Source organism: Corvus cornix, chromosome 1, assembly GCF_000738735.6.
Source record: "Corvus cornix cornix isolate S_Up_H32 chromosome 1, ASM73873v5, whole genome shotgun sequence".
NCBI lineage: Eukaryota > Metazoa > Chordata > Aves > Passeriformes > Corvidae > Corvus > Corvus cornix.
This window is the reverse complement of record NC_046332.1, coordinates 86962282-86986110: the sequence shown is the minus strand read 5'-3', so window position 1 is coordinate 86986110 and position 23829 is coordinate 86962282. Positions and strand designations below refer to the sequence as shown.

The 23829-nt window shown below is 43.4% G+C and overlaps 4 protein-coding genes across 4 annotated transcripts; 2 read left to right on the top strand and 2 right to left on the bottom strand.

Annotated features, from left to right (window-relative positions):
- The first annotated feature begins 3451 nt into the window (after positions 1-3451).
- LYG2 (lysozyme g2) lies at positions 3452-5953 on the top strand. The gene is given in 7 exon segments (XM_019282691.3): positions 3452-3568; positions 4161-4188; positions 4190-4262; positions 4264-4358; positions 4470-4522; positions 5743-5812; positions 5814-5953. Coding segments are annotated over 7 exon segments (480 nt in total). The 5' UTR covers positions 3452-3468; the 3' UTR covers positions 5875-5953.
- Positions 5954-8294: 2341 nt separating this feature from the next.
- On the bottom strand, positions 8295-10833 carry MRPL30 (mitochondrial ribosomal protein L30). Its single transcript, XM_039548549.1, has 5 exons — positions 10609-10833; positions 10189-10269; positions 9592-9738; positions 8729-8802; positions 8295-8629 (listed from the first exon to the last, which is right to left on the bottom strand). The coding sequence occupies exons 1-5, from the start codon at positions 10822-10824 to the stop codon at positions 8497-8499; spliced, it is 651 nt and encodes a 216-aa protein (XP_039404483.1). The 5' UTR covers positions 10825-10833; the 3' UTR covers positions 8295-8496.
- On the top strand, positions 10745-15118 carry MITD1 (microtubule interacting and trafficking domain containing 1). The gene is made up of 7 exons (XM_039548541.1): positions 10745-10976; positions 11146-11247; positions 11703-11839; positions 11918-12004; positions 12681-12796; positions 13122-13182; positions 13270-15118. The coding sequence occupies exons 1-7, from the start codon at positions 10823-10825 to the stop codon at positions 13363-13365; spliced, it is 753 nt and encodes a 250-aa protein (XP_039404475.1). The 5' UTR covers positions 10745-10822; the 3' UTR covers positions 13366-15118.
- A 1327-nt stretch (positions 15119-16445) lies between these two features.
- On the bottom strand, positions 16446-18192 carry LIPT1 (lipoyltransferase 1). The gene is made up of 2 exons (XM_010394231.3): positions 18116-18192; positions 16446-17914 (listed from the first exon to the last, which is right to left on the bottom strand). Exon 2 carries the CDS (start codon positions 17664-17666, stop codon positions 16548-16550), a length of 1119 nt encoding a protein of 372 aa, XP_010392533.1. The 5' UTR covers positions 17667-17914; positions 18116-18192; the 3' UTR covers positions 16446-16547.
- Between the last annotated feature and the right edge of the window lie 5637 nt (positions 18193-23829).

Here is a 23829-nt window from a genome sequence, read left to right as displayed (position 1 = left end):
TCACGGAACTCAAAAAGGACAGTACAGTCCTACTACAGCATTTTTATCAGTAGCGGCTGGGATTTCCACCCACAGGGTTTTAGCATGCTCCTCTTTTCCTGTCATATTTTTATGCTGTAACATTTTTATTCTTCACATACAGCATCACTCCTCCACCTCTACATCCTACTCAGTCGTTCCTGTGAGGCTGGCAGTGCTGCATCTCATTGGTTTTCTAGCCTCCACCAAGCCTCTGAGACACCTTCTACCTCAGGGTTATCATTTGGTCCAGGCATTTGGGTTCTGCCTTGATTTTGAAGTCTCTAGCAACTGTACAAAAACCCTTCTAAGTTTGCCTTTGCTTCATTGCTTAACGCTGCACATGCCAAATCCTTGCCACTGCATTTTGTCTTTCTCATGTATTGTGATTGTGCTGTTTATTTCCCTCATGTTTTTTTTCAGAGGTAAACCGAACATCAGCCTTGTCCACCATGCAGATCACATGAGTTGAAACTGGATATTCCTCTGTATTTTTCAGCTTTCCCCTTCTTCTAGTGGAAATGCTCATCTAAAAGCTCTTCAATTTCCAGTGATACAGGTTGTCTATGCTACAGCCCAGGTGCAGCCTGCCCCTTCTATGCTGCACCTCTCATCCATGTTTTGCCAGTTCCTCACATGTCTCAACCATCTACAAGTCCCTGCATTTCCCCATGAGGCCATCTTGCAGCCTCAGGACAAGGGACCTTCTCCCCGCATCCAGAGCACTGTGCCCTCCTGCCATGGGCTGGGCAACCTCCCACAGCTTAAACGGGCTTGATTGCTTTGGGAAGCTTGGATCAGCCTAGTTTCTCCCCTGAAAGCACAACTAGGATCACTCATTTCTTACCAACCCCTTATTAAGCTAATTAGCAATTAGGAGAAACGTTCAAGAGCACGAAAAAACCCCCACAGTGAGGATCTGGCTGACCTGAGACTCTACTGCTGCAGCCCTCAGCCTTCCACAAACACTCAATTTCCAAGAACTGGAAAGGTTTTTTGTTCCAAATCAGGCAAGGAGAAATTTGACTAATTGCTGTCATTTAAATCAGGTTTTATTTTATGAATTCCCTGCTTATTCAGCCACCCCTTAGCTGATTCAGATCAAGAAACTGACAGAGTTTTCAAAGGGGCTTGAGTGAGTGCATGATTACAGAAATCAGGATTATAGATTCCTGCCATAATAATAAAAATCCTGGGAGCATATTTTTTGTACCTTTCCTCTAGAAATGAAGACAAACTCTGAAAAGACACAGCTGCATGCCTGAGACATAAAGGCCATATAGAGGACCAAATTATCCCACAGATGTTTTCCCTGAATCATTTAATTGCCAGAGGCAATTCTTCCTTCCTGCCAGACACAGGACAGAAGAGTGAAGAGTAGCTGGTACTAGATCTGGTCCAGTGGCCTGCAGCCTGGCTTCTGGGTAAACCAAATTGTCCCTCCCCTGTGACCCTTGTGATCAATGAAGAGCTGCTTGCTAATCAGTCGTGGATACTGATATTGAATGGATCATTGTGGCCCTTGCTGTATGTACTATAGGTGGATGTCCTACACTTACACATGCACAAAATATTTCAGTATCAGGGCTGTCAGTTTGCCCTGTACGGAGGCTGAAGAGGTAGCTGAGTTTTATAAAGCAAGTCCCAGGGAATTCAGGTGAAACTGTGCAGGTGTGGCAAAGGAGGTTTGTATAGAGAATATGCACAGGGAATAAAGGTGTTCAGGGTGGGGGTGCCTCAACTACTGTGATGCAGAAGAAGCAAACTAGTATATCCTTTATGTTTCTGCCCCAGCAATGAGGGAATAGTAGCACAGACCATTTGGAGATTACTGGCTTGTGAATCACCTTTGGTAGTACTTTGAATTTTTTTAATGTCACTTATTTTGAGCCACATCTGCTCTATTTTCCTTCCTTCCAGATGTGCTTTCCTCTGTTCCAACCTTCTTTACACTCAGTCATAATTGTGAACTTGAAGAGCCCTATGCACGAGCTGCTGTGACTTTTTGCAGCTGGTTCTCATGGGTGGTATCAACAGTACAGGAAAAACTTACAGAATCGAATCTCTCAGTGCAATGACAAGGGACGAATTCCCCAGCTAAAAATGTAAAAGAGCTGCTGAAAGAGCAAAACAGCGCTTCACACCCACAAAATCTACCGTGGGGGAGAAGCGGGTCAGGATAGATTCTGCCGCGGGGAGTTCTGCCATCCAGCGGCTGTTTTCCTTACTGCTGCACAGCTACAGCAGCTTTGAAATCCACACCGCACGCTAATTTAGGGTTGTTGACCTTTGCTGTCTCTCTGCAAGACGGGATAACAACAGAGGCCTGGCATAGTCTCTGCATATCCGAATTCTCAGCAGTTGCAGCTCTGCTCATGTAATTGTTCCTGGATCTTTGCCTGCAAAAATTTGATTAAAACCAGAAGCACAGGTTCCCATTTTCCCATCGTCAGCATGTTTTTGCTTCCAAGAACTGAAGGGGAGCAGTTGTTTTCAGACAAGGCTCCTCCTAGTTCCAAACTGTTAGCAATGGGACTTTAAATTAAATTAAAAGGTATTTTATTTTTTAAAATCATAATTGTGTTTGTGCTGTAGAACAGAAGCCCTGTTGTGTTTGGGAGGATGCACAAGTTGTTAGGTGTTTCTGTTTCTTGTAAGACCAGCAGGGGTGGGAAGTGCACTGAGCCAGCTGTTGCAGAACACTGCCAGCAGATAGAAAGCCCATTTGTCTCCAGGAAGTGCATTGAGAAGGTGGGGAGACATCTGGCAGCAAACATGTCATGTCTGTGATCTTTGTCTAATATTCTTGTAAATGATTCACTGTACCAAAGGCTGTTTTCCATTAAGTGTTACCACTGCTCCTCTCAGTTGATGTTTGCATGTTTTCCCTCCTGCAATGGTGTGTTGAGACAACAGATAAATGCAGATAAATTGCAAGTCAAACAATCTGCAAGTCAGATAAATTGTAATGGGTGTAACTGAAGGATGTTTCTCTTCGATTTTCTTGTAGCTATGGAAAAGCCAGCTGGAGCCAGTAAACACTGTAGGATTTCCTTTGACTCTCATCAGATTTTTTTTTTTTTTTTAAATTTTGGAATAGGAATCCTGCCTTTTTGAGATGCCTTTCTCCATTGGCCAAGCAGGCAGCCCAAGTAACAGACTAAGACAACTAAGTTTTAGGCAATTAGGGGAGATTAATTGTTCACAAAGCACCAGTTCACCTCACAAGGTACACGTGAGCTAGCATTACCAAGAGGTAATCCCCTCCAGAGCAGGCCATACATACCGTGACTGCATCTGCTGGCACAAACACCTGCACTAGTATCAAAAGGATGCCATGGTTTTCAGTCATGGATCTGGAAGCAATTTAACAGCATGAGTCACACATTACACTGGCCTGACATCTGGTTGTAAATACTGCCCTGTGCTGGTTTCAGCTGAAACCAGCACATGGTCTTATGCTGTTCAGAGCGTTATGGGAATACACGGAACGTTGACACAACTGGAGCTTTGGAGGCAACTGTGAAACCAGAAGGTCTGAGCTGTGTAGGTAGGCACTAATTCAGTTGTTCATTCCCCCCTTGCACCCACGCATAAGCTCATGCCTGTTATGGATCCTGGTCTCTGATTGTTGGTCATTGCCAAGCAAGTAGATTTTTTTCACAATCAACAAAGATCCTACTTGGGCACATAAGTGTATGTTGGGAATAGAGTTGCCTTTGAGATGACATTTAAGACCTTCACAGACAAAATGAAGGACTGTTGGTTGTATCCAACTCCTGAACCTGCTTTTCTCTCTCCATTAAGAGAGTTTCCCTCAAAACATGAACTCCTAAACATTTCTCCACTATAGTTCTAAATTAAAAAGGACTAACTCTGGGACTAATCCAGAGGCTTAGATTTAAAACACTCTCAATCTGCATGCTAGAGAACTGCCCTCTGAATCTGAAAAAAAAAGTTTTTTGTATCATTTGTGTCTTGATTTCTAAGGCACCCTTCAGTAAAATTAGTCAATTCTACCTTTGTTTCACTCTAAACAGATTCAGAAGGATTCAAAATGTCAGCTCAGCTGTAATGGCCTTCAGAAAAACTGGGTTTGGATTCTAAAAATGAAAGGCAAAGTCATGCATGTCATGTTTTAGGAGTTCCTGCCTCAGAGAAGACAGCAGAAAAAGAACATGGAGAAATACCAGGCCAAGATGGCAAAAGCTGGCACTGGTGAGGGTCTTGCTCCAGCTGTGATTGATTGTTGGTATTACCTTTCAAGAGTCACACGCTGGGACAGTGCTGGAGGACGGCCTGGGTGACCATGGGAATGCACTTGGTTTAATGCAGCTATGGTAACCATAAAAACACAAATCTCATCCTTCCTTTGAAGCAGAGTCAGAAGAGTGGCAGGGGCCCTGCTGAAAGGCGACCCTCTAAACCTTTTCAGCCAATTCTTTGGCCAGCCTAAAGCCAACGCTGACCAGGCTGTCAGCTCCCAGCACTAGGGAAGGCCCCTGTGAGTATCAGTGCATGAGCAGAATGCTTTGACACTGTGAGACTGATGATTGCTTCCCAGCACTCCCTTGGGATTGAAGAGATTAATTGTCCCTATTTCACATTTAGATAATGTCTTGTTTCAAAAAGCACCTTTTAAAACTGAGCACACTATAGGCTGCAGCTACATACCATCAGGTTAATTACACTGTATGCACCACAGGGGCCTGGCTAGCGGGGGGATCTTGCTTCGTTATTCATGCCCACATTTGTGCCTCACTTGTTTGCCAAATTGTATCCTTGTCTGTAAAATCCCTAAACATTTGCTGCAGGCACGAGATCCACTTTTGTAACAGCTCCAGCCCCCTCAGACTTGTGCCTTACTACCTCATGGATAAAGGGAGAAGGACTGGGGCAGAGATCCAGGGGAGATCCCTATAGGAAACAGATTTTCCCACCCTTGATTCTGGGGAGGAGAGGAGCAGTCACTTTGCACCTGGAAACACTGTGAAGCAGCAGTAATCTTGCTTTCTGCATACTGTCACCTTTACAACAGCTGCTGTGCTGGTTTTTTAAGGCTCTGACAGATAAGGAAGTAGGGCAGGCATTCCTCTTCCTATTCCTTGGTTAGCCTTCTAGCATGTTTTTTTGAAACTTGGCAAATACTATGACATTTTTCAGTTGCAAGGAGTAAGGGTGGGCTCTCCCCCTCCTCTCTCCATTCTATTTGTTTTGTGGTTCTATACCCACCTACAAAAAGCAACCTATCCTGGCAACTCTGAAGGAGGAACACACTAATTTTGAAAACTCATGATCCTCTCTGGAGGAAACATTCCTTATATTCCTGGACACTGGTTACACTGAAGCACTCGTTATGGTTGGGTTCCTTCACCCCAACTACAATACAAACATGTCTGAGGTTATTGGTGTGGGTGGGTGTGAAGGAATATGCACTCATGGAAGCAGTCATAAAAGTGAAGATGTTACTGTTAGCAAAACACAGCAAGCAGTCAATGATCACCAAGTTTGGATGTAAAGGAGGAAATGTTGATTTCTTCCCTAAGTTAAAACACAGAAGGAACACCTCTGACAAAAATAGCTGGAAATGGTATTACAATGGCCAACAATATTGGTGAAAAGAGATCTATAAACTAAAGCAGTGCATCTCAGTTGCAATGTTTATTTGCTTATTTACTGATGAAGTAGCACCTCTTTTATGTGTTTCGTTCACCCTCATTCCAGGTGGGATCTCAGCCTATAATGCAGGAGTTAACACTGTCCAGACCTACGACAAAACGGATATCAGCAAAATACTATGCCAATGATGTGCCTGCAAGAGCCAGGTTTTATAAGAGATCTCTGAGTAATGATTAGATTTAGGCCCTGGTTGCATACTTTGCTTCTAATTAAAAACATTCTCCCCCAGAAACAGTTAGAATGGGGGAGGACAATGGAGCCAGGAACAAGTACAAGCTTGCAATGGGTTTTTATTCAGAGTTTTCATCTGTGCCTGCAGTTTCTCAAGCAGCAGATTAATGCCGCAAGAAAGTTGTAATGCTACTTAAAAAGATCTTATCCGCCTTACGTTTAATCTGTCAATACACGTCTAACAGCAGTACAAAACAGCAGTGCTGGCTGTCGAGAGAGGCTGAGCTGTCCCTGTCAGAGGCTTTCAAGGCCCACTGGACAAAGCACTGAGCAACCTCATCTGACCTCAGTGCTGGCCCTGTGTTGAGCAGGAGGTTGGACTAGACACCAAAAAGGCACCTTCCAACACGAATTTCGCAATCATCTTAAGCCAGTCTGTTTGTTCCCTACACAAAAAGGCAACGTCTCTTATCTGTGTTTCATAAAGATCTACATGGAGCATTACAACGCTCCATTAGTGAAAGGATGTGGACACACACTGTGTTTGTGCACCCTGCTGGTTCAGGTTTTAGTGTCGAGAGCAAATCTTTAGAGAATGTACGCTTATACAGAGAAGGTTTGGGATAGTAGACTAACTGTGCGAGAGTGGGGGCCCTTGGGGGAAATACTATTTCAGAAACACCCAAACTTACACATATATGAAAAAGTTTAAAAAAATACAGTTTTCTTTTTCATTGGAACTGTCAGCTTGTCAATTAAGTATCTCTTTAAACATCTCTTGTAGCTGAATCTTACCCAGAAACAACAGGTACTATTTATTTTCCTTTCTCTCTATGTGGGAGCCTGCTATTAGCTCTGCTTTGGCTTAGATAGTTTATCAGACACTTTTTAAGCAGTGAACGGTACCAAGCAAGCCTTTTTATTAAGACAGTCCCTCCGGGAGACCCTGCAGCACTTTTGCAAGCTGCAGCATCACAGATCCATACGCATACCCATACACAGACCGTGTGGGATGGAGCTGGCAGGGCCCTCTGCTGGAGGCTCACCAGGCTGCAGTGCCGCGGACACGAATCCCGAACGTGCATGGCAAGGCCTAGCCAGCCTGGCTGTGGTGCTCTGGGACACCAATCCTGGCACAAGTCTTATTATTTGCTACCCACCAGCAACAAGATCCATTTGCCTAATTTTTTGTGTCCTAGTACTTGCACCATCTCTTTAAAGAATGCCCTGTGCCTTAGATGCACTACACGTCCTTCAAAAGGGCTCAAATTCCACCTTGTACCTCCCTGTGGGAATATGATCAACACCTCACAAAGACTGCAGTTATAGCACACTGCAGCACAAGATGCTGTGCAGATGCTGGAAGAAAGGAGGGAGGCAAAAAAAGCAACATTAATTTATCTGCTTCACCTTTTCCATGCTATTTTATTTCAGCTCAAATTCTTGTTTCTGCCTTCAGCTTGGCCGTAAGGGCCATTACAGTCCTCAATGCCACTACCATGGCCTATCCTTTTCCCTCTGCACAGAGCCTCCAGCTTTTATGTCCCTGTACTGATATACCTATTCCTTTGAACTCCTACCAGTGTTTACTCTTCTCTGCAAGCAGGCAGCAAGGATAAACACTAATTTTCAGGGACTGCATCCCTCCGATCTTTTCACAACATGCAGTCATTAAGATTAACTCCTCTTCAGTGTGTCTAATGTGGGAGAGGCTCACAGCACGTTAAACTACATAGTTTATACTGCCTGGAATGCAACTACTTTATCATTTGATACAGCGGCAGCTTGCAAACTTTGGCTGCAGCTCTTAAAACTGTAAATGAAACTACGCACGCAGTAGTATTTTCTAAGCTTGCAGCCCGTAATTCTAACTCACATCAGAGGTATGCTTCAGGGTCCCTACATTTCTAAAGTCTGCAATTTTAGAACAGGAAAAGCATTAACCTTCACAGACTGCAGCTCTTAGGCTATTCTTATTGAACACTTAGGATCAGCGGATACATATGAAGACAGCAGGTTTCCTGAAAGACAAATTTGACAACTGACCAAGATGTGAATAACTCCTGTTACTCCCAAATGGAGAGCTCACCTACTTTTTAAGCTACAGAAGAAGCCAGTTGACAGATTGTTTGCAAAGGAATGAATGTGACATCTGGATAACCATGGTAAATCACTCTCTGTGCACAGCTAGTCAGTTCTCATGTGACTACAAAACAGAGGGCTTTTCAATTCCAATTCCCTCCTTTGTGCAGTGAAAGTCCTGCAGTATTGCTGTAAATCTTTACTGTTAGCTGTGAAATGTCCTCACCATCATTAGCTAGATCTATTCTACTCACTTCTCTGCTTATTTGACTCTATAAATAAAGTTCTCTAACAGTTAGCCATAAACTGCAGCAATCTAGCCACAAAATTAAAACACGAAGACAGAGAGCCTATAATTAATTTAATATTTCATGTAACTATTAACAACATTGAATTTCATATCTGTACACCTGCAATCCTTCTTTAAGCATCAGTGTCACCTTTGCCATTCATACCAGAGTAAGAATTTTTAGAATTTCATACACAAACTCTTAACTGGGGATTTAAAATATTTATTTTATAAAATCTAAATCCAACCAGCACATCTCATGACTTAATTTCTTTCTGCTCCACAGGTTTCAAGCGCTTTTTAATGACAAGCTCTCCCCTGGTTGTCAGAAAGGTGCTGGACACTTCCTCTTCTGTTGGCAGCCCGTGGGGTAGTTTCAGTGGCTGTACTCTACAGGCAAAAGAGTCTGCTTAGTGAAGTCCTGTGACTAGAAGAGAGTTACATTAAATGTTCTAAATTTACCAACAAATAAACAAACAGTTAACAAACCTTATTAGATGTTTAATAACTTTCAGTCTGGAATTCACAGAAGGGATATTTTTGTGCAGTCTTGGCTGATGTGCCTACGTAAGGGAAAAAACAGATTTTACAAATGTGTTGCCAAATCCCAAATCTTTGTTCGCTGAATTTTGCACGCTACCAGTAAAAAAATAAATCACATTTGCAAATCTAAGATTTAGAGAAGTGTCATGCATCAAGAACACACATAAACATATGCAATCAAAACCTGACTACAGTAAAATTACAATTTCAGCTTTATTCCTATTCCATTATAAATGTATTTTTCTTCCAACTGTTAATAATAGTGTAAATGAACAAGAGTTTAGGAACAGAACTGCTTCCTTCAGTTACATTGCTCAAGCACACATTTTTTTTCTCTGTAATATAACACTGACTAGACAAATCTTTCCAGAATGTGCAGTTGGCCTGAAAAACTTGGATAAACAGATCTTTGACACAAACTTTTAGAGTCTTGAATTTGGAAGCCTTTTCATTGATAAATGAGTTTTACTTGCCTTCCTACAATATCTGAATAATATGACCCACAGAGAACTGAATTCATAGTATTTACAAACCTATTTCTATTATTTTAGAAGAATTCTCAGGGTAAAGTTCTCCTCAGGCAATGCAGCACAATACCACACAGAGATATTCTGAATTCCCACTCAAAGCACATTTGCCACAAACATTCCCCTCAGCTCCTAAACACATCATCAGCTTCTCAGATTGCCTTACGGCTGCTATAAATGTAATTCTGGTTTGTGACTGCAAAACTGAGGTCCTTAAAAAGCCCACCACCTTAGTGCTACATTTCTGACACACACGACAAGCATAAAGAACAACAATCATACTTTATCCAGTCCCAGATCACGTATTATCTTCTTTTCCCAATATGGGCGACCAATGACACTTTTTATTCTAGTAATAACGTGGATTTTGTGAGGCTCCTCAGGGTCACCTCCATACTTTTCATGATCTCCAGGCCGTGGCTGAAATACCTAGAATAAAAAGTTCACAAAACCAGAAGTTTTTTCCCTAAATATCTATTCTATAGTTAACTACTGTCTAAAACATACTTCAACCTTGGTAAAAATTCTTACATATATTTTTCTTTTCAGGTGGTCAAAGCACCAACAAAGTGATCTCAAATTTAGCTTTTATAATATGAAGTCAAACACGCTTTCATAATGGTTTGCTGATAAATACAGTAACACTTGAGCTTGGTCCCACAAATGCACAGAAATACAAGGACAACGCCCTGTACCAGCACAACACCTAATTCACGTGAATTTTATCAGGCAGCCTGTGCTCAGCCTCTAGATGGCAAGTTTTTCCACAGGCTTTAAGAATGCTTTTAAGGAAAAGAGTCAACCGACACCAGATGGTATCTTACAAAAATAAACTAGAACTGTAAATGGAAAAATGTAAAGTGCAAGTCAAGCACATACCGAGTCTGGAATTCTCGACCTGGTAAAGAGACAACGAACCCACGCCGGGGACGCCATCCCTTCCATCCTCCTCCCCAGCATCTGCAAAGAGAGGAGGGCATAAGTCGTCTGCGCTCTCCTTACAGCTCTGAATAGTCGTAAACACACGACGATACAGTTATGAGTCCCAGCCCCACCTGGATCCCCACCTTCCCAGCGGCTGCGGAGCCCCGAACAGGATCCCCAACTGGATCAAATCCCACGAGACACCACTTGGATCCATCCCCTCGCCGGAACGCCATCTGGATCCCCACTTTCCCGGAGGCTGCAGGCCCCAGCCCCAGCCGGATCTCTCCACGGATCCCCACCTGGGTTTCCCCTCCTCCCGGACCCCCACTTGGATTCCCCCCACACACGCCATCCCCACGCCCCGATCCTCACCTTCCCAGCGCCTGCGAGCCCCAGGCCCGCCCGGCCTGCCCCGGCAGCCATCTCGGCGCGCACCCTTCGTTCCGGCCGGACAGCGGTGTCGCGGCACTTCAGTTCCGAGGGGGCGGAAGGACAGCGGTGTGACACGTCCCCTCTGTTCCCCGCCCAGTTTCTGTTTCCCGTCCCGCTGCCCGTCGCCGTCCCGGTCCGTGTCCCGTCCCTGCCCATGTCGCGGGCGCGAAGCGATGGCACTGCCGCGCTGGAGCGGGCCGGGGCGGAGACGATGAAGCGGGCGGTGCAGCTGGACGAGGCGTCTCGGTTCCAGGAGTCGCTGGTGTGTTACCAGGAGGGCATCGACCTCCTGCTGCAGGTGGTGAAAGGTACCGGGCTGGGCACCGCCGTCGGGGCTCGGGGTGGCCCTGGGGACACCCTGGCGCCCCGCGGGAGGGAGGGGGAGCTGGTGGTCTCCTCCCGGGAGAGCCGGACCAGGCAGGGCTGGGGAGCGCCGGCCCCTGTGTTTAACTGGCCCATGACTTTTTTGATTCACAGCCACGGCAGATGAGGAGAAAAAGCACCGCTACCGGCAGAAGATATCCGAGTACATGACCAGAGCCGAAGACATTAAAAAACACATTGAGAAAGAGAAACAAGGTATAAATACCTGCATGGGGGATACCAAGAGGAGGGAGTCAGGCCCTTTCCGGTGGTGCCAATCACCAGGACACGAGGCAAGGAGTAGAAACTGATGCACAAGAAGTTCCACCTGAATATGAGGAAGAACTTCTTTACTGTGGGGCTGACGGAGCACTGGAACAGATGGTCCAGAGAGGGTGTGGAGTCTCCCTCTTGGAGATACCCAAGAACCGTTTGGACACACTGTGCCCTGTGCTCTGGGATGACCCTGCTTGAGCAGGAGGTTGGACCAGATGTTCCACTGTGGTCCTCTGCAGACTGACCCGTTCTGTGATTCCATGAGCTGTGGTGTACTCCACGTACCCATTTGCTTTTAATTGTCTGTTGGTATGTGAATGTTTGATGGGCGAGGTGGTTTAACACGGAAATTATGTCCTGACCTTTACTGAAAAAGAGACTTACTTTCCTTTCAGATGGCAAATACCATAAACAGATCAGGATAGAAGATAATGCAACAGGTTTTGGCTATGAAAAGCTTTTCCATGAGTACCTCACTGAGATTGTTTCTGAAGTTTGGGTGGAGGACCCGTACATTCGGCAGGTTCATCAGGTAGATACTCGGTGTAACTGATACAGATGTAGCCACTACAGAAATTCCAAGCTACTAAATTAAAAAAAACTTTTTCAGCTGTATAACTTTCTACGATTCTGCGAGATGCTAGTTAAGGGGCCGTGCAAGGTGAAAACAATCCACCTCCTCACTTCCTATGATGTGGTAAGTGTCTAGATTTTGGGTTCTATTTCCCTATACTCAGGTGATGTCACATGCAAAACAAAATATAAAAATACAGACTTATTCCTACTTACCAGAACTTGTTAGGCTCAGGTTCTGATGCTTTCAGCAGAAAACACAGATTAAGAGAAAAATAAAAATGTGATAGTTGAACATAAGTAATTTTTTAAGTTCAGAGTTTTCTCATAACTCTAAAAAATTCTGGGTAAGCAGAATCTTAAACTGAAATTTCTGTGAAAGTTTTGTTGTGGAAAATGTCGTAAAGACCAAAGCATCTGTTGAGACAAGGGTTTTTTTGCTCTTCCAACAGCTGTATTTGTCATTTTAGAGGCTTTCAGAAGAGAGCTGAAATCTCTCAAGCTATCACTGCACTTATTTAAACTATTACTGCACTTATTTTGGCTCAAATACTACATATCTAGTTTCAAAGCACTGAGAATGAGCTCCTCCTCCACATCCCTTAGCAAATATACCTGGTGTCTGTCTGCTTTTTATCCTGCCTTTGAAACTGTAAATTTGCCTTCATCCAAGTTACTTTCTTTTGGTTTACTTTGATACTAAAAAGGTTTGTTTGTGGGTTTAAGAAGAGGTGACCAGAAGTAGAACATATAGTTAAAAAAAACCCCAAACCCCATCACGTTATTTTCACTTTTGATAGGGTAGTGGGAGGAGTCAGCAGTTGAGTGTCTTGGAAGAAATAAAACAGTCATTGAGTAATTATGGAGTAACACTGAATATTGATTTTTCATCTTCAATACACGATCGAGAAATCAGGTGAGTGATCTAAAAAATGAGCAAATTCCAGTTATTTGAAGACATACTATTTAACCCTAACTTTTGAGACAATTACAGCTGTGGTTAACAAAGTAAAAGGCAGTGGCCCTCACTGGATGAAATCAGCCCTTGATACTTCCACATTTTCTAATTGTGAATATAATATTAGTTGTCTCTGTACAGAATGGTGTCTTCTGTGGTTCACGCAGGTATTGGTGACACTAGGAAATAATTGTGATTGAAACAAGGTGCTTGTGCATCACGTGGATGTAACCTTTTTATCCAGTGTACTCACAGCATTCAAATTTGTGCATTTTTAAAACAGATTCAACAATGGGTGGATGATTAAGATTGGAAGGGGTCTTGATTATTTTAAGAAACCAAAGGTAAGGATGCTTTGACTTTTTAAATTAACTTAAAATGAGCTCTTCTACAATATATGCTCACCATGTAAATTCTGTTCATTTCTGCAGGGTCATTTCAGCATTGGATACTGTGACTTTGACTTGAGACCTTGTCATGAAACAACAGTGGATGTCTTTCATACTAAATACACAAAGAAAACATGATCAGAAATGACTGCTTTTAATAAGTGTTTTCATAAGCATAAAAATGTAAAGACTGGAAGGTGTTGCTTGAGTCCAGCTGGTTGCCCACAGAAGCAACTCTTTGAAGTACTTAGTGGAACACAGCTTTTATAATCTATAGGTTTAAGAATATTTGAGACTTTTCAGTCTGAGACAACACAACTACATGGTTCCTTCACTGTACTTCTGTAATCTTAATTAATACAATCCATGTCTAAATTTTATCTTGATTTCATAACAGACCCTCAGTATTGTCTTTCAAAGGTCTCTTTACCGCCATTTTTATTTTTACTGTTGATTTTGTCTTGAGCCAGTTTTGGATTTTATATCTTTAACTGACCACCTCACAATCATTGGAAGCTGGGCTGCCACATGTCCTCTTTTATAAGCAGTCTTATTTATTTCCTTTAATTCCTGTATTCTAGGCATGACTACTGTTTTGCTGGGTTTTAGTCAATCCTGTAATACTTTATTTCCCAGACTTTACCAGTAATCCCAAATTTAACATTCCGTTTTCCAAGGTCTTTGCCTACAAACGTGGTAGCGTTCAGTACACAGTCATTTTAGGGTTGTCTTATGTGTCTCTCCATAATGGATTTTGGACTGGGAAGGCTGCAAACACCTGTATTCTCTTCCCTGTCACTCCTGTGTGTTCTTTGATTCTGTGATACATGGTCATATACCTGATACCTGTCCTTTGCATTGGGTGTGGAAAGGATGTGTGATCCTCTCTCAGTCTTACTCTCTGACTTTAAAGTCCAATGACTGCCTTTTCATGCCACTCTCAACTGCAGTAAGCTAGTTCCCTACTACTAGGTAGTCCCCTAAAAAGAATAAATTTAAGTTTTTTCAATAGCTGGATACCCTGAGTAGCTCAGCTGGTCAGAGTATGGTGTGAGTAATGCCAAGGTCATATGTTTGATCCCTGTAAGGGCCATTCACGTGAGAGCTGGACTTGATCCTTGTGGATCCCTTGCAACTCAGAAAACTCTGTGATTCTAAGCAATATGCTATTTAGAATAAAGACAGAGTCTTCCCTTATCATTCCTTCACCCTTTGGAAACCAGAAGGTATTACCAGAGGAGCTGCTTTTTTTCTTTTATACAAGAGTTCTTTGTTAGCAAGGATCTGCCTAAGTCATACACTCTGACATGAAAAACAGGCAGTGGCCTCTTTTTCAGGTCCCATCAAAATCTTTTCAGCCTCAGGACTGACATGTGCCTTACACTTTCTGCCTTGTAACACAGTAGGCCTCTATATTCTAGTAGCATGTTTATTGCTAGAACTTTTTCTGTCTCCTGTATTTCTTTTTCCTGATGGTTGGTGTTTTCCATTATCTTCTTTTTTTTCTTAATGTGCTATATTATTTAATTTCCTGTCATCTAATGCTGCTATTCTTTTCCTCTTGCCTTTAACAACAAATCTGTTCCACAGCAATCAATAAGAAATGGAGCTGGTCTTTGCCTTGTTTTCTGGGTCAGTTTGCCAGTGGTCTGCCTTCTTTATCCTTTCTATAATAATGTTTCAGCTTCAGTGTTGCATCAGCAGAATGAATAATACATATGCCACAGAGCTGTGTGCTACTAGTCATTGCCCCAGACATTCCATAGGAGCTCCCTTGCTTGCTGCTGTGATACCAAGTTTTTAGTCACTGTTGTGAATTTTATTCAGTTGTGTATAATATATGCCTATTTTTAATGGGAATAAAGGTTATATTTTATTATTTGTAGCTTCAGTATTCTGTTTGATTTCTTCACTGCATTGGGAAATTCAAGGAAGCTGTGTAATGCCTCATAGATCCAGCCATGTTCTGGAGAAGGCTCACTGTAAATACAGTAATTTCCCAAATGCGAAGCTTTGTGTCTTTTAACCTAGTCCAGCAATTTCAAACATAGAGAATCACAGAATTAACTAGGCTGGAGAAGACCTTTGAGATCATCGAGTCCAACCTATGACCTAGCATCACCTTGTCAACTAGACTATCCAGTCTTCTTAAACACCTCCAGGGACGGGGACTCCACCACCTCCCTGGGCAGCCCTTCCAATGCCCAATCACTCTTTCTGTGAAGAATTGTCTCCTGATGTTCAGCCTAAACTTCCACTGGTGCTGCTTGAGGCTGTGTCCTCTTATCCTGCTGCTGGTTGCCTGGGAGAAGAGCCCAACCCCCACCTGGCTACAACCTCCTTTCCGGTATCAATAAACAGCCTGTGTTCTGACCTAATCAAAATTGCATTACACTTATTCTTCAACAACAGTGAAATGCATCCTGAGCCTTTCTTTCATAATTTTACTATATATTGAGCTATTATTTTTATTTAGCATTGAAACTGTCACTTCCAGTTCATTATTGCCTTTTAATGGAAAATTTCTGCTAGATGGTAACAGAAGGAACCTCTTTCTCCTAAATATGTATTTGCATTTCCAAAAGTTCAGCTTTGATACCAGTACCCACGGCAGCAGGGACTCTCAGCTTTGTGCCAGGCAGTGCAAGAACAAAGGAGGCACATACAGCCTCTGTCCCAGTTAGCCTCTCCTGCCCTCATCACATAAATCCCAACATTAAACTTCCTAATCCTTCCCCTACTCTTGCACACGCATGGACAAAAGCCCTAACGCAGGGTGGAACTAAAGTGATTCACCACCCAGTGATTCACTACTCAGTGCTGAGCTGAGCTCACTACGGTGCTTGTACAGCAGAGGCACGGGGGTACCAGCACTCTGCAAGAAGGGACTTTCAAACAGAAACCAGGGAACATCCCTCTCCACACAGCTCAGGGGCTGAGACATGGCCTTTGGGCTACTACCCACAAGGAGCAGGATGCAGGCTGGGGCATCCAGTGCAGCAGCACAGCACCAGTTTTGCACCTACCCCATCCCATCTGTGTCAGCCATTTGTACCTTCTCTGCTACAGGGCCAATTTGGGATGCCCTCACCATTTTCCTGATTCAAGCAGCAATGATGTCTTGTCAGCAGTGGTTTCAATCCTACACTTTGGGAACATCAGGTGCAGGTAGTGTGAAATTTAATTGTAATATTAAAAAAAAGCACAAGATTGAACAGTTTGTTTTCTACAAGCTGAATTTTTCTCTTACTAGTGAATGTTTTAATTTTGTTTTCAGTACATTAAGTAAAAAAGCAGAACTTCCATTTTCAAAATGCAAGTCACATTAACATTATCATATTCTCACACAGTAGACTCCACCTGCTGTGCAACTCATCATCTTGTGGACACACTCTTAGCAACGTTGTCACAAGCGTAGTGGTTTCATTTGGGCAAAACTTACTGCCAGTAAGACTCTTGACCAGTTCACTGTACAGTCCTGGTGGCAGCCACTGCTCTGGCAGATCAATGTTACAGACTTCAATCCTTCCATGCTTTACATCCATATTTACTTTAACGTCAAGAACAGAATCTTTATAGGCCATGTTAAGACAAGTGCTAACGCTGAACTTTGGTGTCTTTCCATACACCCATTCCCAAGTTTGTAGTTCTTTAGTTTTGTTACTAATTCCAGGAAGCAGAGTCTCATCAGCTGGATTTATTATGGTGATATGGTGATCTATTTGGTGTTGCGTAGCATATTCTTTAGCAATGGCATCCAGGAGCATCTCAGAAGTTAAACTAGGATCCTCTTCAAAGAGATTTTTCACTGAGGCAGGCACGCTTGGAGTGGCATTACTCTTTAGCCCTTTATAAGGACTTTTTAGCACAGAAGATAAAACAAACTTATCTGCATTACAGAGTAAGGTACAGTGGTGATAAGCACTTGTCCTTCCCAGCTTTGCAGCAGTGCCTGAGATTTTGTATTGCCTGTCTAGCAAGATGTCGTATCTGTCAGTGACACGTACATCTAACTGGGGTCGCAAGGCTTTCAGTGCCTTCACAACAAGCTTCAGGTTTTCCATTCGTTCATATTTTTTTCGGGTTGTGAAGAAAGTCAAGTTGATATTACCTAAGTCATGGTAAACTGTCCCTCCTCCACTTCTCCTCCTAGCTAGTTTTATATTTTTTTGCCTCAATAGCCTGAGGTTGCATTCCTGCCAGGGATTCTGATGTCTCCCTATTACCACAGCAGGGGAATTTCTCCAAAGGAAAAGGACCTGTTGCTTCTCTAAATCCATGTGGTCATGGATCCAGTCTTCCACAGCTAGATTTTGGTAAACATCATTAGAAAGAGACTGGATAATGAGGCCTCCACTAGCTGTGCTCCAGAAGCAAGCTTTTGGAGTTCTGAGGATGCAGGACAGCCAAAGGCAGTTCTTTATTGACTGGAGTACCATGTTTTTAATAACTGGACAGCGGATGGAAGGAATGCCTGCTCTGCTAATACTGAATGCGGCAGGAGCGCAGCCGGCTCTTGTGACTGAACTGCAATGCCAGTGGCAGCCATGAGACAGTCATGCACTTTCCACAGAAGCACGCGTGTTCCAAGGCATGGCGCTCCTCCGGTGATGCGCTCAGACCCTGGCGGGAGCCTCCCAGAACATCCGGGGGTGTCAGGGCAGCTGCTCCTCGCGGCCCCTGGCGCCTGAAAGACCAAAGGAAGAAACGGAATGTGTATTTTCCCCTCACTCAACGCAGCCTTGCTAATGCGGTTTCGCTTTGCGTAGTCCAGCTTTATTAGGGTTTTCTGCCTTTTTTTCCATGGGGTTCCTGGCGCGGCGTCCCCGCAGCCCCTGGCGCCGCGTCCCCGCCCGCACAGCCCCGCCGGGCGCCCTGCGCTACTCACGGCGGGCAGCGGAGCGCTCCCGGCGCCCGTGACCCTGCGGGCTCCTCGGAACCGGCGGCCTCGGGAGCACCTTCCGCTTCCCGGGTGAGAGGTGCTGGGGGCGGGCGCTGCGCCTGCCCTGTAGCCGGGGAGGAGTCGGGGCTCCGGGCTGGGAGCAGGGCGTGGTGCTCGGGGAGCGCCGGGGTTCCGCCTGTCCCGGCGCAGCCACGGCGCTGGGAGGGGGAGCGAGCTGGGAAGAAGCGAGAATGACCGGGTTACAGACTCACAGCATGGGTCAGGTTGGAAGGGACCACATTGGGTCTTCTGGTCCAGCCTCCTGCTCAAGCAGGGTTGTCCCAGAGCACGCGGCACAAAGTTGTGTCCAGGATGTTCTTGAATATCCCCAGTGAGGGAGACTCCACACCCTCTCTGGACAATCTGTTCCAGTGCTCAGTCACCTTAGCAAAGAAGTTCGTCCTCATGTTCAGGTAGAATTTCCCGTGCATCAGTTTCTGGCTATTGTTTCTTGTCCTGTTGCTTGGCACCTCCGGGAAGAGCCTGGCTTCATCCGCTTCACACCTTCACTTCAGATACTTAGGGGCATTGCCCACAATATTTACAGCGTCGTGGCAACAAGAGGCCGGTGCACAATGCATAAAATGGATGATTTTTCTTGCAAGACCCAGATGTGCAGTTCCTCTCTGCAGGATATTGTGGATGCTAGAAGCTTTTATGAGTTCACAAGGCGACTGAAAGGGTTAACACAAATGCACAGAGACTTTTGAAATAAACAGAAACTCTCTATAATGCTCGTGAAGATATAGAAGCTAAATGTTGATAGCATAATTCGTTAACAAGCTGGAAAGTGATCAAAGACTAGATGTATTGCCGGCAGCAGATTGTCTTCAGATTTGCATTTAAGCCATTCTTAAAGTCGAGCAGACCTCAGCTACAATTCTTCTTGAAAAGCCGTTGTCTGTGCTTAAGCTCACACCATGGGACAATGTTCAGTGCTAGCTGAAGTTTTTTATCCACAGTATTATCCCTATGGACAAATATGTGGTGTATTTCTCTCGTTCATGGATGTGTATTTCTAAAAGGTACATTGCATGTCTTTGTCTTCCATTCTGCCTTAAAAGAACTGTGTGGCTGTAGTAGGGCAAGTAAAAAGTAAGAAACCATCATAACATGTGTGCTGGTGGTGATTAGTGAGAGAAAAAGGCTCTAAAAGGAACATGATGTGATGTGTGTGCCAGCAACTGGAATGTTGTACTGTCATATTAAAAAAAAAAAAAAAGTTGGTAATTTTTTTAAGCAATTTGAAATGGGCATAACTTTTCACTGAATTAGACTGGTGATAATTTTTCACTGGGGTGAACTATTCTGTAATGTACAAGGTAAAGAGCATTTGGACTTCGTCCATAAAAATGTGCTGGAAATCAACGTTGAAGGCAGTTGACAAAATACAAAAGTGAACCCGTGCAGTCTAGCACTGGTCAGAAGTATGGAAATGCACCTTGTGAGACATCTGATGTTAGTAAAACCCAAAGAAAATGTGGGACCATTTGTTTCCGTTTTGTCACTTGATTCTTGAACACTTGCAGTATGTCATTTTGCCACGGGGTGTCCCTAAAAACCTACTGTGAGCTGTTGCACTCTCTGTTTTTCTAGTCAAAAACTGTTTTCATAGTTAGAACCATAATTTGCCAAAAAATGTAAAGTGCAGAATACTAGGTGGACATAAAAATGTCATGGGTCTGTTTCTGATAAGCTGAAATACACATGCAACAATAAATGCTTTCCTATTGTTGAGGACAAATCCAGCAAGATAATTAGAAATATTCTGACAATAAAAGTATGAATTTGTAAATGCACAGCATGATTTATTTATCTCTTCTGGATTGGACGTTTAAAAATTGTTTATGCTCCTACTACTATTGTATAAATCACATATCTGTAAAATACAGCAATTATTATTTTCACTTTTGAAAACAATCCTGTGTATGAATTTAATTTCTTCTTTGATCAACAAAGCATTGTTTGGTATACAAAAAGCAATGCAACTGCTCTGCACAACATTAACCAGCATTAAGATATAAAAGATAACTCATCATATGTCCCTTAGAGGATACCTTAGACATACCAGAACAAAACCAATTTAAAATGTATAATGCCACTCCTAAAATGAATTTTTACACAGAGTAATTCTGTTAAAGTTAGGAAAACATGAAATGCCCTTTTCACATCTCTTTTGGAGATAAACATGATAATGCAGAGTCTTCTCTTCCACCTTGCCAAAATCTGAAAGAAAGATCTACAAGAAATCCAGGATGGGGAGAGGGAAAAGAAAACAACTTGTTTGTCTTGCTCTGTTTCTGGAAGTTAAAATCTTCCAATTTGTTTTCTGGCTTTAGGTGGGGATTGTATTTCAGAGGTGTTATTCACTCCTAATGTCTGAAAAGGCGAGCTGTATCCATGAGTGCTTAATAGTGGCTGCTTGCCGAAAGACCCCATTATTCACCCTGCACTGTCTCCAGAATATAAAACCTGTGCTAGTGGCTAGCAGGGAAGAGAGGACATTTTGTCTGGTTTCTCACCTTGACTTTGGGAATACCTAAAGCAGCCTCTTTCAAAGGCTGTTTATATCGTTGCCATGAAGAGGCAGTAGGAGTCACTGGGTTCACAAGGCCTCCTTACCCTTTTTGCATCACTTTCTTCAAAGGCACCACTCTGCTTGTTCCTGTCTGTGCTGTTCCAGGAAGAAGATATATGCAGCCAGAGGTACTGTTAATAAGAACTCTTATCTTGGGATATAAGAAAACATAAGAAGTAATTTCTCTCAAATGATTTTGTTGGTGGAATAAAGAAAAGCATAATTAGCCTCGTAATACTCTGAGGTTTTAACTTCACAGTGTTTGTAAACCAGTAATAATGTTAGTCCTGGCATTAAAAATCAGGAATATGTTCAGACTGGGGTTTATTATATATGCAAAGCTAATGTTTGACACTGTGAAGAAAGAAGTGTAGTGCTAAGGGTAATATTTATTCTGGATGATACAACTGGCACATAGTCTTACAAATAGATACATAAATTAGATGGGCTTTGGATAGAAGATGAGGTTTAATTAAAGGAAGCTATTTTCACAAGATTAAGTCAGTCTTATTTAACACTTGTTTTGTTCTTGTCAGGCCAGAGAGATTGTGTGGCAATTGCTGGAGTTTTCATCTGTAAAAGTGTCTCCTTGGATATTAGTTTCTGGAAGAGATGAACCTAATTAGAGTAGAGGTGTTCAGCTGAGCTCCCTGAGTTCACTGTCAGTCCCGGCTGATCAGCTGTGGCAGTTTCAGAATACCCATCTCTCTCCTAGGGCTGGACTGACAAGACTTGGCTGCTTGGCTCTCTGAAATCTTCTGACCTGTAAGCATTGCTCATGCTGCCTTTCCCTCCCTTTTGCTGAGGCTTTTGCATTAATCACAGGCAAGGCCTATGCTCCATGTGTGGGCCTGGGAAGTTTGGGTTAAAGGTGCTTTGAAAGAATTTTTTAAAAGATTTTCACTCAAAACAGCAATGGGCGGTGTCTGAGTGTGCCAATTTATGATCCATCCCCCTGTTTCCATCCCCAAATAACTATGAAGAATTTAACTGTTATTTGAGGAAGTAACCTTTTTTCTGTCAAGATGTGGAGAGATTGTTGTGTCACTTGAGGAGATGCTTGGTTTAACTGCCTCCCCCAACAAAAAAGCTCTTCAAAAAGATGTGGTAGCAACCGGTCACTCAGTATTCATTTGTACTTAAAACCAAAAAGAAATATGAGCACCTTTCCTTGACTTTAGTAATGTTTATTGAGAAACTGTGCTCTACATAATAAACCTGATACTGAAAGTTGAATTTTCATAGATAAGAGTTATTCAAAAACCTCCCAAGATGAAATCAAGTAGAGAAATAATTAAAATTTCTATGAAAGTAGTGGTCATAAATATTTATATCAGAATTAATGGGGAAAGGGGTTTACTGATAATTTTGTACAAGATTTTACAATGCATCTTTTTAGAAATGTTTTTTAGGAATATTTCTAACCTTTCATTTTATAGAATTTCAGTCATATACACCTGTAGGAACTACAGATATTATGATCATTTTGGAAAGCAAGAGTAAAGAAAATAAAAGTGCAGAGACTGCATGCTTGCTAGAAAGCTATTTAGGTAAGCTGTTGTGCTGTACTGAGCCAGAAGTCAGTATGTCCATTACAGCTGCTTGGCTTCTGTCCTACAGAACTCCTGGCTCAAGGAAATCATAGAGTCACAGAATAGCTTGGCTTGGAAGACCACCTAGTTCCAACTCCCCTTTCATGGGCAGGACACCTTCCGTTAGACCATGTTGCTCAGAGCTCCATCCAGCCTGATGCTGAACACTTCCAGGTGTGGGGACTCCACAGCCTTTTTAGGCAACCTGATCCAGTGCTTCATCACCCTCCTAAGAAGAAGTTAATTCTTCTTGAAAATAAATCATTCTTCCCTATTATCTAATTTAAACCTTCCCTCCTTCAGCTTGAGGTCATTCCCCCTTGTCCTATCATTACATGCCCTGGTGAAAAGTCTCTCTCCAGCCTTCTTGTAAGCTCCCTTTAGATACTGGAAAGTCTCCCTGGAGCCTTCTCTTCTCCAGGCTGAACAACCCCATTTCTCTCAGCCTGTCTTCATAGGAGAGGTGCTCCAGCCATCTGATCAGCTCAGTGTCCCTCCTCTGGACTCCTCCAAAAAGGTCAGTGTCTTTCTCTAGCTCCAGACCTGGATGCAGCACTCCAGGTGGGGTCTCATGAGGGCAGAGTAGAGAGGGGAAAATCACCTCCTTTGCCCTGCTGGGCACACTTCTTTTGCTGCAGCCCAGGATGTGGCTGGCCTTCTGGCCTGCAAGGGCACATTGCCAGCTCATGTTGAGCTTCTTGTCCACCAGCATCCTTAAGTCCTGCTCCCCAGGGCTGCTCTCCATCCATTCTCCTCCCAGCTTTGTGTCCATGTCACTGACAGATGTTAAACTGCAGCAGCCCAGTATCAACCCCTGAAGAACATCACTGGTCTCCACCTGGACATTGAGTCATTGGCCACTTTGAGTGCAACCATCCATCTAATTGTTATCCACAGAATCGTCCATCTTGAAGTCCATATCTCTCCTGATTAGAGACAAGGATGTTGTGTCAGACTGTGTCAAATGCCTTGCACAAGCCCAGGTAGATGACAGCAGTTGCTTTTCCCTCACCACTTACTTTACATCACTGCTGTAACCCCCTTGTAGAAGGCCACCAAATTTGTCGGGTATGATTTGCCATGGTGAAATCATGTTGACTGCCACTAATTACCTCCTTATTTTCCATGTGCCGTAGTATAGTTTCCTGGGGGATCTGTGTCATGGTCTTGACAGATACCAAGGCAAGAGTTGCTGGCCTGTATTTCCCTGTGTCTTCCATATTTCGTTTCGAATCAGTAGGAACTTCACCAAATTGCCACAACTTCTCAAACATGATGGATAGTGGCTTAGCCACTTCATCCACCAGTTCCCTCAGGAATGGGCCTGGCCTGGAGGAAAGGACAATACTGTGAGAATGTAATGGTTATATGAATAGCTTTTCCTTCGGGGGAGAGCTGGAGTCGGGGTTTCCAGGAGCTCTTCACAACCATCCAGAATAACCAGATACCTGAAGAAGACGAACCACCTCCCGGCTTGGCATGCGGAGAGG